The 13,832-nt window shown below is 42.5% G+C and overlaps 1 protein-coding gene across 4 annotated transcripts in view; it reads right to left on the reverse strand.

Annotated features, from left to right (window-relative positions):
* EDA (ectodysplasin A) overlaps positions 1–13,832 on the reverse strand; it is a 268,344-nt gene that overhangs the window by 160,514 nt on the left and 93,998 nt on the right. For all 4 annotated transcript variants that reach the window (XM_068247652.1, XM_068247651.1, XM_068247650.1 and 1 more), the window contains exon 2: positions 12,033–12,138. In XM_068247652.1, the coding sequence (XP_068103753.1) occupies positions 12,033–12,138 (106 nt within the window). The remainder of the gene's footprint in view (positions 1–12,032; positions 12,139–13,832) is intronic.

Genomic DNA, 13,832 nt, shown 5'->3' on the forward strand with positions numbered 1-13,832 from the left:
GAATTTAACCATGGCAGTGCTGGTGTGCTTTTCCATAGTTCCTATGCGAATTCGCATGAAAATTCGCATACACAAACCTCATGCGAATTTCCTATTAAATACATTGTATGCGATTCGCATAGCGGTATGCGAATTCTGATGGCTCTGCGAAAGCAAATTTTTTCTGCACAGAAAAACGCAAAGGAATCCTGACAAGTGGAAACCGTCCCATTCACTTGTATTGCTATGCGAATTTGCATATTTGCGATAGTGGAAATGGGCCCTAAAGCTTCATACACACATTAGATGATTCTTGGTTGAGGCTGCTTTGGCAGAGATGCTAGCATGTGTGCAGTGTCAGCAAGAGATGCAGCCTACTACCATTTTGTCACAGAGCAGGCCTAGGCCATTATTTCCCTCCTTACCCCTTCAATTCTGTGCTGCTGGTCCCAAACTGGAACCGGAATGATAGCATTCCGTCCTTATATGTATGCATATGGCTCAACTCCACACATAAGAAAAATCGGCAAAAATATTATTTTCACCCTTAATATTTGGTTGCACACCCTTTGGAAAAAAATAACTGAAATCAGTCGCTTCCTATAACCATCAATAAGCTTCTTACACCTGTCACCCGGAACTTTGGACCACTCTTCCTTTGCAAAATGCTCCAGGTCTCTTAATGGAAGGCCACCTTTTCCAAACAGCAATTTTAAGATCTCTCCACAGGTTATCAATGGGATTTAGATCTGGACCCATTGCTGGCCACTTCAAAACTCTCCGGCGCTTGTTGCCAACCATTTCTGGGTGCTGTTTGACATATGTTTGGGGTCATTGTCCTGCTGGAAGACCAAAGCCCTCGGGAGCAAACCCAGCTTTCTGACACTGGGCTCTATAGTGCGACCCAAAATCCGTTGGTAATCCTCAGATTTCATGAGGTCTTGCACACATTCAAGGCACCCAGTGCCAGAGTCAGCAAAACAACCACAAAACCTCATTAAACCTCCATCATATTTCACTGTGGGTACTGTGTAGGCTAGGCCTGAACGATTTTAGGAAAAAATTTAATCAAGCGATTTCTGTTAAAAATCACGATTTCGATTTACAATTTCTATCAAATCAAGCTTTGTTCCCTCTCTCAGACAATTTTTATCAGACATGCTGAAAAATATCAATCTAAATACTGGCTAGCATTCTGAGTAAATGCCTTTTTGATATCGAATTTGTGAAATGGGATCAGGAATTTTAAAAATTGAATACATGCATAGGCTAGCTTTCCTCTAAATCCAATCGATCTCAGATCTGATTATCGATCTGATCACTTGCTGGAATGGGAACAGAAGTGAAAATTGCACAGTGTGCACCAGGGTTTACTATGCAAACCCACTGAAGAATGTGTACAAAATAAACCGGTAGGTAACCAGCTTCTACTTTGTATGTGTGGTATACATGATTCAATATTTTATCAGATTGACAATCAAATCTATTATTTTCCAACAGGTCCAATCTGATATCCTATCGATTTTGTATAGAAGTGATCAGAAAATCGATCAGAAAAACCATTGGAAATCAGATCAGACCTGTCAGAAATAATGGATTTGACCGTCAATCAGATGGAAAGTTGCATCATGTGTACCAGGCATTACAAAAGAATTGGAAAAAATAAATAAATAAATAAATAAATAAAGGTTAACAGCAGCACAATGTCAACTGGCAGGGTGAACAGTCAGTGAGCTGCATGGGGTTAGTGTTGCCCTTCCCCCCAAACACCTGGAACAGAAGAGAAAGTCACAGTGAGTTCCAGCAAGTCACATCCCCAGCAGCAACAAGGCATGGATGAGTCACTTACAGGATAGAAGTCTTTACATGGGGGGGGGGGGGGGGGGGGGGACAGGACACACTACGCGGGGAGGACATAAAGGAATGTGAAGGGGAAAGCTGCTGCTACTCGTCCTGCCTTCCCCTACACAGACTCCAGTTTGCACCAAATCCTCCTGCACTTTCTTGAAATCACCGGGGCTCCAAGCAGAGGATGTGACGTCTGTGCTCCATACAGGAACTCAGGCGCAATCTAGTGGGCTAGGCTGATGTGAACTTGCCAAACTGCTGAATGCTATCAGAACTTACTGGAGGAGGGGGCAGGGCCCGGGAGCGGAGGAGGAGGCCGGGAGAAGTGTAGGTACCAGCGGCAGTGGTGAAAACCGCCGCAAAACTGCTACATTGACGCCTGATCATGATATTCGGTTTAAAATCGTCTTGTGCCTGATCATGATTTTCGGTTTAAAATCGAAAATCAATCAGTTCTAGTGTAGGCCTCATTCCATTTTCGGTAAACAGTAGAATAATATGCTTTACCAAAAAGTTATATCTTGGTCTCATCAGTCCACAAGACATTTTCCCAGAAGGATTTTAGCTTACTCATGTACATTTTGGCAAACTGTAGTCTTGCTTTTTTTATGTCTCTGTCAGCAGTGGGGTCCTCCTGGGGCTTCTGCAATTGCGCTTCCTTTTTATTTAAATGTAGACTGATAGTTCGAACTGACACTGATGCTCCCTGAGTCGGAGTAATTTTGGGTGCCTGGAGTCGGAGTCGGGAAAAAATGCACCTACTCTGACTCCGAATGAATTTAAACTAATTAAAATAGAAAATATGATAAAATGTTCTATTTCTCAGATAATAGTCATCATAAATAATGTATACATACAGTAATAGCTGTGCTTAGTCCACAAAAATGAAATAAACCCATCAAAATTAGTTACTTGTGCTGCTTCAGTAAAGCAGTCCCTGTATTTTTAAAGTCAGATATACAGATCTGATTGTGACTGTATATATGATGTGTACACAGGAATCTCTTATATATACGAAATAACATCTATGCTGTAAGTATAAAGCCTGATGTGTAGCCGTGTCACTAAAGGTGGCCATACATAGTACAATTTTTCATTTTTTTCGATTAGATAATTTAGTTTAATTATTCCGTCCGATCAAATATAAAGATTTTTCCAGCCTGTCCAATCAGATTTTGCTCGAAAAAAAACACGGGATAATCGTTCAAATTTCTTGATCGAAAAAAAAAATATTTTCAACTTTCATTAGATTCGATCATTTAGATCGAATAAACGGGAGAATCTAACGTTTTTATTGTATCGTGTATGGGCAACATAATAGAGATGGTCAATGAGATGGAAATAATTCTGCGTTGATTCTGATTTATGCAAATGCACGCATTCTCTTTGCTCATGAAATCAAATAATTTGATATGTTTGTTAAAATTGGGTTTGGTGACTACGAATTAAAAATAGTACCTGAGAAGGATGAAAAGAAAAGTTTTATACATACCTAGGGTTTCCTCCAGCCCCCTTCAGGCTAATCAGTCCCTCGCTGTCCACCTCCACCACCTGGATCTTCTGCTATGAGTCCTGGTAATTCAGCCAGTCAGCACAGTTCGGCCGCATGCCGCTCCCACAGCCAGGAGCGTTCTGCACCTGCGCAATAGTGCTGCGCAGGTGTAGTACGCTCTTGGCGGCGGAGTGTGTGCATGCGCACTACGCCAGACTGGCTCAAGTACCTGGACTCCTAGCAGAAGATCCAAGTGGCGGAGGAGGACAGCGAGGGACTGATTAGCCTGAAGGGGGCTGGAGGAAGTCCAAGGTATGTATAAAACTTGAATTTCATCTGTCTCAGGTTTACTTTGTTACACAGCAGTACTATACTCTACATATGCACTCTACACAGAGCTGCAGGGAATCCACTGAGAATGTTGTGCACATTGAACACAGGGGTGTTGTCTATCACCCATAAACCTGGTTTAGATTGTGCATGAAGAATGTGTAACAGAGGAAGAATCCCCTCATTCTCCTGCAGAGTACCTGCACATCACTCTTACATGTACCCACAGTTACATTGCCTAGGGCCTGATAGATGTTCTTTGTTCTGGTCTGTACCTTTTACAAGTACGCTTACCAAGCACTATTTTTAGTCTATGACTAAAGGGAATAAATATGGCAGTCTCCATATCCTTCTCACTTCAGTTGTCTTTTAAAATTCCTAAGCGTTGGCAGTTAAGAGACGAATTTCATGTTACATACTTTCAATCAACAAGATTGTAATATGCAAATTAGAGGAGTCGGAGGAATCCTAAACTGAGGAGTCGGAGTCGGTGGATTTTTGTACCGACTCCACAGCCCTGCTCCCTGAGCCTGCAGGACAGCTTGAATTTCTTTGGAACTTGTTTGGGGCTGCTCATCCATCATTCGGACTATCCTGCGTTGCAACGTTTCATCATTTTTACTCTTCTTTACACGCCGAGGGAGATTAGCTACAGTGTCATGGGTTGCAACCTTCTTGATAATGTTGAGCATGTTTTTAAATTGCCCACATCGGTTACTTGCCCCGGGTGAGTTTAAAAGAGCATCACATGCTTGAAATCATCTTCTTTATCCACAATTTTGAAAGGGTGCCAATAATTTTGTCCAGACCATTTTTGGAGTTTTGTGCGCCATTATGACCAATTTGCTTTTTTTCCCTCTCTTTTTGTTCCAATGCACAAAGGGAATAAACATGGGTAAAGCAAAACATGTGTTACTGCAATACTTTTCTGTGAGAAATACTTGATTTTCTGGAAAAAAATTCTGGGGTGCCAACAATTTCAGCCATGACTGTATAACATAAGGTTCAGAAAGCTCTTAGCAGACAATTCGGATAGCGGTCAGGAACACATTTTACTTTGGTGCTTTTCCTGAGCTTATTTTTATTTATTATTATTGAAAATGTATGACCTTAAATTTGATGTCAAATGACCTTAATGAAACAAGGTGCAGTCAGCCTTTATAAACAAACATCTAGATATTTCCCACCCCATAAAATTGATCCTTCGAAGATTGGCTAGGTTTTATTTTTCAGCCAATCAAAATTAATTACCATTTGACGTAAAGTTTAGGCTCTTGCTTCCACAGCAACCACTGCACCACACTGACTGATGCTAGTTAGACTGTGCTTTGCATGACTAGCTACCATCAAATGTTTATACTAAATTAAGGTTTTGTTTATAATGGAACGATATTGTATCCTTCTTAAATCCGTTTTACTGAAAAGATAAGAGATTTAGACTGGGATCACACATTGGTGAGTTTGTGTGCCTTTCCAGATTTTTCAAACACATTTTAACTGACAGCACATGTTAATAAATGGGATTGCTGACATTAAAACGCATTTATTGCCTACAATCTTTTTCTGGACACCATGTGTATTTACTATGAACTATACAGCAGCTGATAAAAATTGTGGATTTTTTTGGTATGAAAATGGTGTGCAGAAAACCGTGTGAAAAAAAAACATTTGTATGGTCACACAGCTCATGCATGCTACCAGTTTAACCATTTCAGATCAAAATCAATTGTACAGCATACATGCACATTACTGATTAATTAAAAAATGCACTTTACAGTGGTATTTGGCAATTATTTGAAATCTATACAATATTTTAACAAGAGTACTATAATTTCACATGCTTCATTTGTGTAAACAATATTAAGCTTGAAATGTTGCTTAACTGTACAAAGGGCATTCTGTCGAGAATGTTGAGTGTTCCTCTATAACAGCATTTGAAGGCTGTGGTTCCATTTAAAGGGGAACTTCAGCCTAAACAAACATACTGTCATCGAGTTACATTAGTTATGTTAATTAGAATGGATAGGTAATATAATCTCTTACCCACTCTGTTTTAAAAGAACAGGCAAATGTTTGTGATTCATGGGGGCTGCCATCTTTGTCATGGGGGCAGCCATCTTTTTGGTTGAAAGGAGGTGACAAGGAGCAGGAGACACAGTTCCAACTATCCTGTGTCCTGATTACTCCTCCCAGCTACACACGCTAGGCTTCAAATGTCAAATTCAAAATGGTAAAAAAAAAAATTGCACCAAAACAGCAGAACGAGAACAAAAAAAATCAGAAATCCCATCATGCTTTGCACAGCATCAGGGGAAAAAAGCCCGGGCAGTTTTCTTCTGTGCAGCTAAAAATGATGCTTGTAAAAGAGAAACAAAGTTCTGATGCTGTGAAACTGTTAAAGAAACACAAAGCCTTTTCAGTGCTGCTGAGTAGATTTTTAGTCCGGATGTTCACTTTAGATGTGTTATCTGTTATTATTTCAATACAATAGTTTTCAGCAATGAACACTGACTTATGGGTTTCCAAATTCCATATTTGAGGTTCAACAAAGTACAACATATTTTCATATTGAACATTAATTCTAACTGCAGAAAGAAAAGAAATGAACACACTTCACCAGACTCACTGTAATGAATACTTGATGTTCCCCAGTTGGGAAGATTAATACCATGCGTGCTGAATGTTTACTAGGAGTAGCACGATCAGAAACGCTGCCAGTGTTTCCTCTATAAGGAACTTTTCAGTTTTGCCCAAACATAACCAGAGTGATTCCTAAACATCCTCGGTTACAAGACAGCACTTAAGGTTCCTAAAACAGTGCACATGAATCTATACCATAAAATAATAAGCATGCAAGATGTCCCTGATCAACAGCACCCCCCTTGGAGGACGCCTTTCTATTTCTAGGAACATTTTAAAGAGACACTGAAGCGAAAAAATTTTTTTTATATAATGAATTGGTTGTGTACTATGAATAATTACTAGAAGATTAGCAGCAAGAAAATATTCTCATACTTTTATTTTCAGGTATATAGTGTTTTTTCTAACATTGCATTATTCTATAATATGTGCAGATTACACAACACTCAGCATTCAAAATGATTCTTTCAGAGCAGTCTGAAGTAATGACATCTCTGGCAGAGGAAAAGTAAATAGTCCAGGAACAGATGAGATGATAAAAGTCAGATAACAGCCCTCTCCAAGACTAAAGGTGGCCATACACTGGCCCGATTCGTCCTGGGATCGAATCTGCTGCCAATTGTTCGCGCTAAACGCACCCGCCGTGTGCTAGGCGGGTTAGTGTTAGGCCCCTCCCATGGAGGATTGACTTCTTCGCAGTGGGAGGGACGAGTACTTAATAGGTTGCATGCAAGCTGTTAATGGAAACCAACATCCTCCTCTAGTGGTAGACAGGTCATGTGTATGCTCGGTGTGTATTCGACCCCACAAGTGGGGCTTGCACTCTTTTGCAGGTAGGCACTAGTCTGTTTTTAAGTAGCGCTGCTCATTTCCTTGCTATCTTCTGGGTTCTGATTAAATGTTATAAGATGTTATTAGGATTTAGAAGAGGATGTCGGGAGTGCAGCGGCGTGAGTGGAGGAAAAGAAGAAGCGAATCTAACGTTCGGACAGGTAAATATGACAGCTTTCTGCGCCCGCTCTGCATGGCTGCATTATGCAGAACTTATTTAGTCCACAGCGGATGCCCTGCCCTCTGTTATCTCACACGATGACGTGCACTTCCGGTGACTATTAAAAACGCCTAGATGAAGGACAATTTATAGCTGACAACTGCATACGCTTTGTCACTAGAGCTCCATGTGTATGCAAATGTATGCATCTTAAAAATAATCCAAATCATGCCCAAGTGAAAATAAGTGTTCCATTTTCAAGCTGCATTAATTTGCATACAAAAATAGCATAGGCTTCTTTTCCTGGGGATGATTTGCAATACATAAAATACATTTACTGCACAGCAGCTAACACTAGCTACTAATCTTTATCAGAGCTAAGAGCAGAGCTTTTTTCTGAGCTAAGAAGCACCCCAACACTAGAGATGTAGCGAATGGTTCCCGAACCGTTCGCCGGCGAACATCTCTCAATACATGGGGCTTTTACTACTTCCGGGTCGCTCTGACCCGGAGTAGTACGCCTGCGCTGCCCGGCGAAGCGCGTCCTAGATCGCGCTCCTGTTGCTGGGCACTTTCTGCGCGTGTGCGTGACGTCATGAACGACGTCACGCACATGCGCAGAGAGTGCCCGGCAACAGGAGCGCGATCTAGGACACGCTTCGCCGGGCAGCGCAGGCGTACTACTCCGTACCAGAGCGACCCGGAAGTAGTAAAAGCCCCAGAGATGTTCGCCGAGCAAACAGTTCGCAACATCTCTACCCAACACCTGTCTGAGCAGCATCCATTAAAGCAGGTCAGGAGTGGCTGCTACACAGGAAAATTAGGAGTCCACGGTCAAACATATCTACACTTCTCTACTTCACCGTTAAAGCTAACCTGAACTGAACATATACTTATGAAATAACGGTTTATGTGTAACTGTGACAGTCTCATATTCCCATTTTTAATTTAACCACTTCAGCCTACAGCTTCGAAAATCTTATGCATCCAAGCAATGTTCACCTCCCATTCATTCGCTAATAACTTTATCGCTACTTATCAAAATTAATTGATCTATATCTCGTTTTTTCCGCCACTAATTAGGCTTTCTTTAGGTAGTACATTTTGCTAAGAGCCACTTTACTGTAAATACATTTTAACAGGAAGATTAAGATAGAAATGGAAAAAAAACATTATTTCTCAGTTTTTGGCCATTATAGTTTAAAATTAATACATGCTACAGTAATTAAAACCCATGCATTTTATGTGCCCATTTGTCCCGCTTATTACACCATTTAAATTACGTCCCTATCACAATTTATGGCGCCGATATTTTATTTAGAAATAAAGGTGCATTTTTTCAATTTGCGTCGATCACTATTTACAAGCTTATAATTTTAAAAAATGTAATAAGATACTCTCTTGACATGTATATTTAAAAAGTTCAGACCCTTAGGTAACTATTTATGTAGTTTTTTTTTTTTTTATTGTAATTTTTTTTATTATTTTTTTTAATACAAAAATGTATTTGGGTAATTTTAGTTTGGGAGGTAAATAGCCAATTTTAGATGTAAAATAATGTATTTTTTATTCAATACAGGTATGTGGGTGCAGTTTACTATTTGGCCACAAGATGGCCACATTCAAAAAGTTCCTAGATGCGAACGATGTCGCATCTAGGAACTAAAATGAAGAGAAGTTGTTTCCTGGGGGCAGAAATACCACGCTCTCTGATGAGAAAGCGTCGGTATTTCTGCCGGGGACTTGGATCGGTGAATGGGAATTATATTCCCATTCACTGATCGGGGGGGCAGCGGGAGGTAGCGGGCGCGCGCCCGATCGCGCGCACCACACGCCTGCAGCACCACTGCCTATCTGGACGGATATATGCGTCCAGATATGGCGAAGTGGTTAAAGGATACCACAACTGACATGTGGCATAATGAGATAGACATGGGTATTTACAGTGCCTAGCACACAAATAACTATGCTGCGTTCCTTTTTTTCTTTCTCTGCCTGAAATAGGTAAATATCAGGTATGTAAGTGGCTGACTCAGACAGGAAGTGACTACAGTGTGACCCTCACTGATAAGAAATTCCCCCTTTTTTATCCCTTTCTTGCTCTCAGAAGCCATTTTCTGCTAGGAAAGGGTTTTATAGTTGGAATTTCTTATCAGTGAAGGTCACACTGTAGTCACTTCCTGTCTGAGTCAGGACTGAGTCAGCCACTTACATACCTGATATTTACCTCTTTCAGGCAGAGAAAGAAAAAAAGGAACACAGCATAGTCATTTGTGTGCTAGGCACTGTACATACCAATGTCTATCTCATGATGCCACATGTCAGTTGTGGTATCCTTTAACCACTTGCCGACCGCACGCTTATACCGTGCGTCGGCAAAGTGGCAGCTGCAGGACCAGCGACGCAGTACTGCGTCGCCAGCTGCAGGCTGATTAATCAGGAAGCTCGCGCGAGCGGCTGCTTCCTGTCAATTCACGGCGGGGGGCTCCATGAATAGCCTGCGGGCCGCCGATGGCGGCACGCAGGCTAAATGTAAACATAAGCGGAAATAATCCGCTTTGTTTACATTGTACGGCGCTGCCACTGGCTGCACAGGACGGATAGCGTCCTGTGCAGCCCGGATCACTGGGCATGACAGGTAGGAGAGGGAGGGGGGGAATTTCGCCGCGGAGGGGGGCTTTGAGGTGCCCCCCCCCGCAACATGCCTGCAGGCAGGAGCGATCAGACCCCCCCTGCACATCATCCCCATAGGGGGGAAAAAAGGGGGGCGATCTGATCGCTCTGCGTGCCCGCTGATCTGTGCTGGGGGCTGCAGAGCCCACCCAGCACAGATCCTAACAAACAGCGCTGGTCATTAAGGGGGGGGGGGTAAAGGGTGGGTCCTCAAGTGGTTAAGGGGTTGCATTGAAAGTTTACTTTTCAGCTCTCTTTTGTGGTCAGCTTCTGTTTACTGTTCCGGAGAGTCAGAGCTTAATTTGACTTGCTATTAGATCCATTTGCATACAAACACTGCTTTAACTGTTAAAAGTTGACACAGGCAGGTCCTAAGTACCAAAGCAGGTAGTTTCGGTGCCCCATAGCAGTAATGTTATACTGGGCAGGGTGCATATGGGTAGACCTCCCTCCGAGTTGAGACTATTCGGAGGGTGAATAGTATTTTACGCCGCCGGGGATTTGAGCGGCAGCACAGTGAGCCATCATTCAGCTTGCCCTGCACCCAGATCACTGTCTAAGGCCCCATTCAAAGTGCACGTGTTGCCGTCCGTGTTTCAGCAACGCGTGCACGAGGCAGACACGCACGACATCAGAAAGTGCATAGACTGCACTTTCTGATGTTCACACTGCATGCGTTCCGGACCAGTGCGGTGCGCAAAGGCATGCTGCACGCATTTTTTAACAAAACACGCAACTGACCCATTCACTTTCAGTTCAATTTCAGAGTTATGGGATCAGCCACGCAACACATACAAACGCAGATGGCGTGCGTTCGTACGGCCATCCGCGTTTCACGATGTGAACGTGGCCTAAGTAGACCTTCCATATGTACCCAGATCTATCTCATTAAACAGGCTTGTTCAAGTGCACTTTAAGGCTATTGATTCCCAGAAAAATTAATGGACATAGGAAGAGAACAGACAGGACTTCAACCACAATTTACTGTTGTAAGGATAGGCGTACAGGTAAAAACAAAACAAAAAACTCATTTACACAGGCTAAAAACTTTAAAGAGAACCCAAGGTGTGTTTAAAGAATGTTATCTGCATACAGAGGCTGGATCTGCCTATACAGCCCAGCCTCTGTTGCTATCCCAAACCCCACTAAGGTCCCCCTGCACTCTGCAATCCCTCATAAATCACAGCCGTGCTGTGAGGCTGTATTTACATCTGTAGTGTCAGTCTCAGCTGCTCCCCCGCCTCCTGCATAGCTCCGGTCCCTGCCCCCGTCTCTTCCCTCGAATCAGCAGGGAGGGAAGGGATGCAGACGGGGACCGGAGTTCTGCAGGAGGCGGGGAGAGCAGCAGACTGACACTATAGAGATAAACACAGCCAGCTCTGACAAGCTATTTGTCAGCAGCGTGGCTGTGATTTATGAGGGATTGCAGAGTGCAGGGGGACCTTAGGGGGGTTTGGGATAGCAACAGAGGCTGGGCTGTATAGGCAGATCCAGCCGCTGTATGCAGATAATATTCTTCAAACCCACCTCGGGTTCTCTTTAAATTCAAAAAATACATCTGAAGAAAAACTAGGGCACTCTTGATCACCATTTAACCGAAACAGCCATGAACTATAGAAAGAGACATGCATGTTCTTAATATGACTGATACTATCAGAAGTGGGGTGGGGGTGGGAGGGTGGTACAAGGAGCACAATATGCAAATAACATCTTCACAGCTTTGTAATGCATCAGGCAGTATAACGCTAACATCAGTGCAATTTACATTAGAAATGTTTTCTGAAAAAAAAAATCTTTTTCAGTATCCACATCAAATAAATAGATCAGGTACATAATCTATATACCAGTAAGTTAAACATCAATTAACACCTGGTCTGCCACGTATCTAATCCAGAGATCACAAGTAATCCTTAAATATGGGGAAAAATAGGTGATCCACCCTTACCTGAAGCTGGACAAATCCTTACAATACTCCTATCACCTCTGCTTTCATATACGATACAAAATAAAACCAGGTAATTTTCACCCAATTTTTTGATCTTGGGATCCTGAAAGCACTGCAGTAAAAGGAACACTTACTCTCGGAACCTTCACTGCCTTTGTTCCTCCTCGTTCTTCGTAACTGCCTGTTGCCTTCTTCAATGTTTGATAAGTCTTCAGTGCTCCAGTTATTTAAAGGTGCCATCTGCAATAAAACAAGAAATATAGTCTCAGATCTAGAAAATAAAACTACATAGCAGTAACAACTGGAAGGAGGTAAAATAGGATTCATAGAACACCTATTCAGATGTATTTAAAGGATAAACATAATGAGGGATATGAAGGCTGCCCTATGTATTTGCTTTTAAACTATACCAGTTGCCATATCTAAGCGTGCGGCAACGCGTATTTTTGTACGCGTTGCGGTCTGCAACAGCGCTAATTGCAGCAGGGAATGCGTCCAATAATACGCATGGCGGCCGGCCGACTGGTGAGTCGTCAAAAACGAAACTAAGTGACAGCGGGGGACCGGAGGATTCCAGAGCGGCTCCGAGGGCACAGGACTGCTGCAGGGGGTTGGTAATAGCCCCAGGTAATTGAAACTCTTTACCCCCCGTTCAGTTAAGGTTCCCTTTAAACATCAGGTATGCAAGTGACTGTTTCTGTCCGGGTCGGACTGGGTCAGACTATAGAAAAACCCTCACTGATAAGTAATTACAGCCATAAAACACTTTCCTGTCAGTGAATGGCTTCTGAGAGCAGGAAAGAGATAAAAAGGGTCAATAATTCATAGATTTGAGCTTTGGCATACTTCAGTGAAGGTGTAATTAAGCAGAGACAATGAAAAAGTAAAAACTTAAAAACTAGATATAAAATTAAAAAAAACTGTGGATATCTAAAAAAGTAATTTTTGGGTGAAGGAGGCTAGATACAATTGTTTTTCTCATCAGTTTATTTTCACCTCGGCTATAAGTCAACCTTTAACCTCCCTGGCGGTATGATTTGTGCGGCTGCGGGAGGTTTTTTTTCACTTTTTATTTATTTCTTTTAGCATGTAGCTAGCCTAGCGTTAGCTACATGCTTCCCCTCTCCCTGCGGCGTCCCCCCGTACTCACCGATCGATGCCGGCGCCGCTTTCCCATAAGGAAATCCCGTTCTGAACGGGATTTCCTTGAGGGCTTCTCCTGTCGCCATGGCGACGAACGAAAAAAAAATTATGCAAATCGGCCCAGCAGGGCCTGAGGAATCCTCCGCGGCTGCTTACCCCATGTCCAGCATGGGGTTACCGCTAAGGAGGTTAAAGAGTAACTGTTAGGCATAAAATCAAAAATGAATGCTCTATTTTTATATGGTAAACTAATAAAGGATGCAAACCAAGCAATCCAAAAGTTAAAAATCCCTCTTAATTTTCTTCTCAATAGAATATCATTTACCAGGTCCCCTGCAGTGCGACATCTATATCTCTCACATTTTTGTAAATATTTTATTATATCTTTACATGGGACAACACTGAAGATATGATACTTTGATACAATGCAGTCAGTGTACAGTTTATATTATAGTGTAAATTTGCTGCACCATTAAAATAACTCAACACAGCCATTAAGGTTTAAAAAGTGTACCTGAGATAAATATAAAAGTTTTATACATACTTGGGGCTTCCTCCAGTCCCCTCCACACCGAAGCGTTCTGCGCCTACAGAGCAATTCCGGCCTGGTGATCACGTCGGGGCGCGCACGTGGCCGGGCCACGCAAGCGCAGTGTGCCCCAACTGGCAAAGCTAACAGGGCTTCTACCGGGAGAAGGAGGAGGCGGAGAAAGACTACGTGGAAGTGATCGGTACGGAGGGTGCTGGAGGAAGCCCCAGGTATGTATAAAACTTTTATATTTATGCCTTTA

Source organism: Hyperolius riggenbachi, chromosome 8 (genome assembly GCF_040937935.1).
Source record: "Hyperolius riggenbachi isolate aHypRig1 chromosome 8, aHypRig1.pri, whole genome shotgun sequence".
Classification (NCBI taxonomy): domain Eukaryota; kingdom Metazoa; phylum Chordata; class Amphibia; order Anura; family Hyperoliidae; genus Hyperolius; species Hyperolius riggenbachi.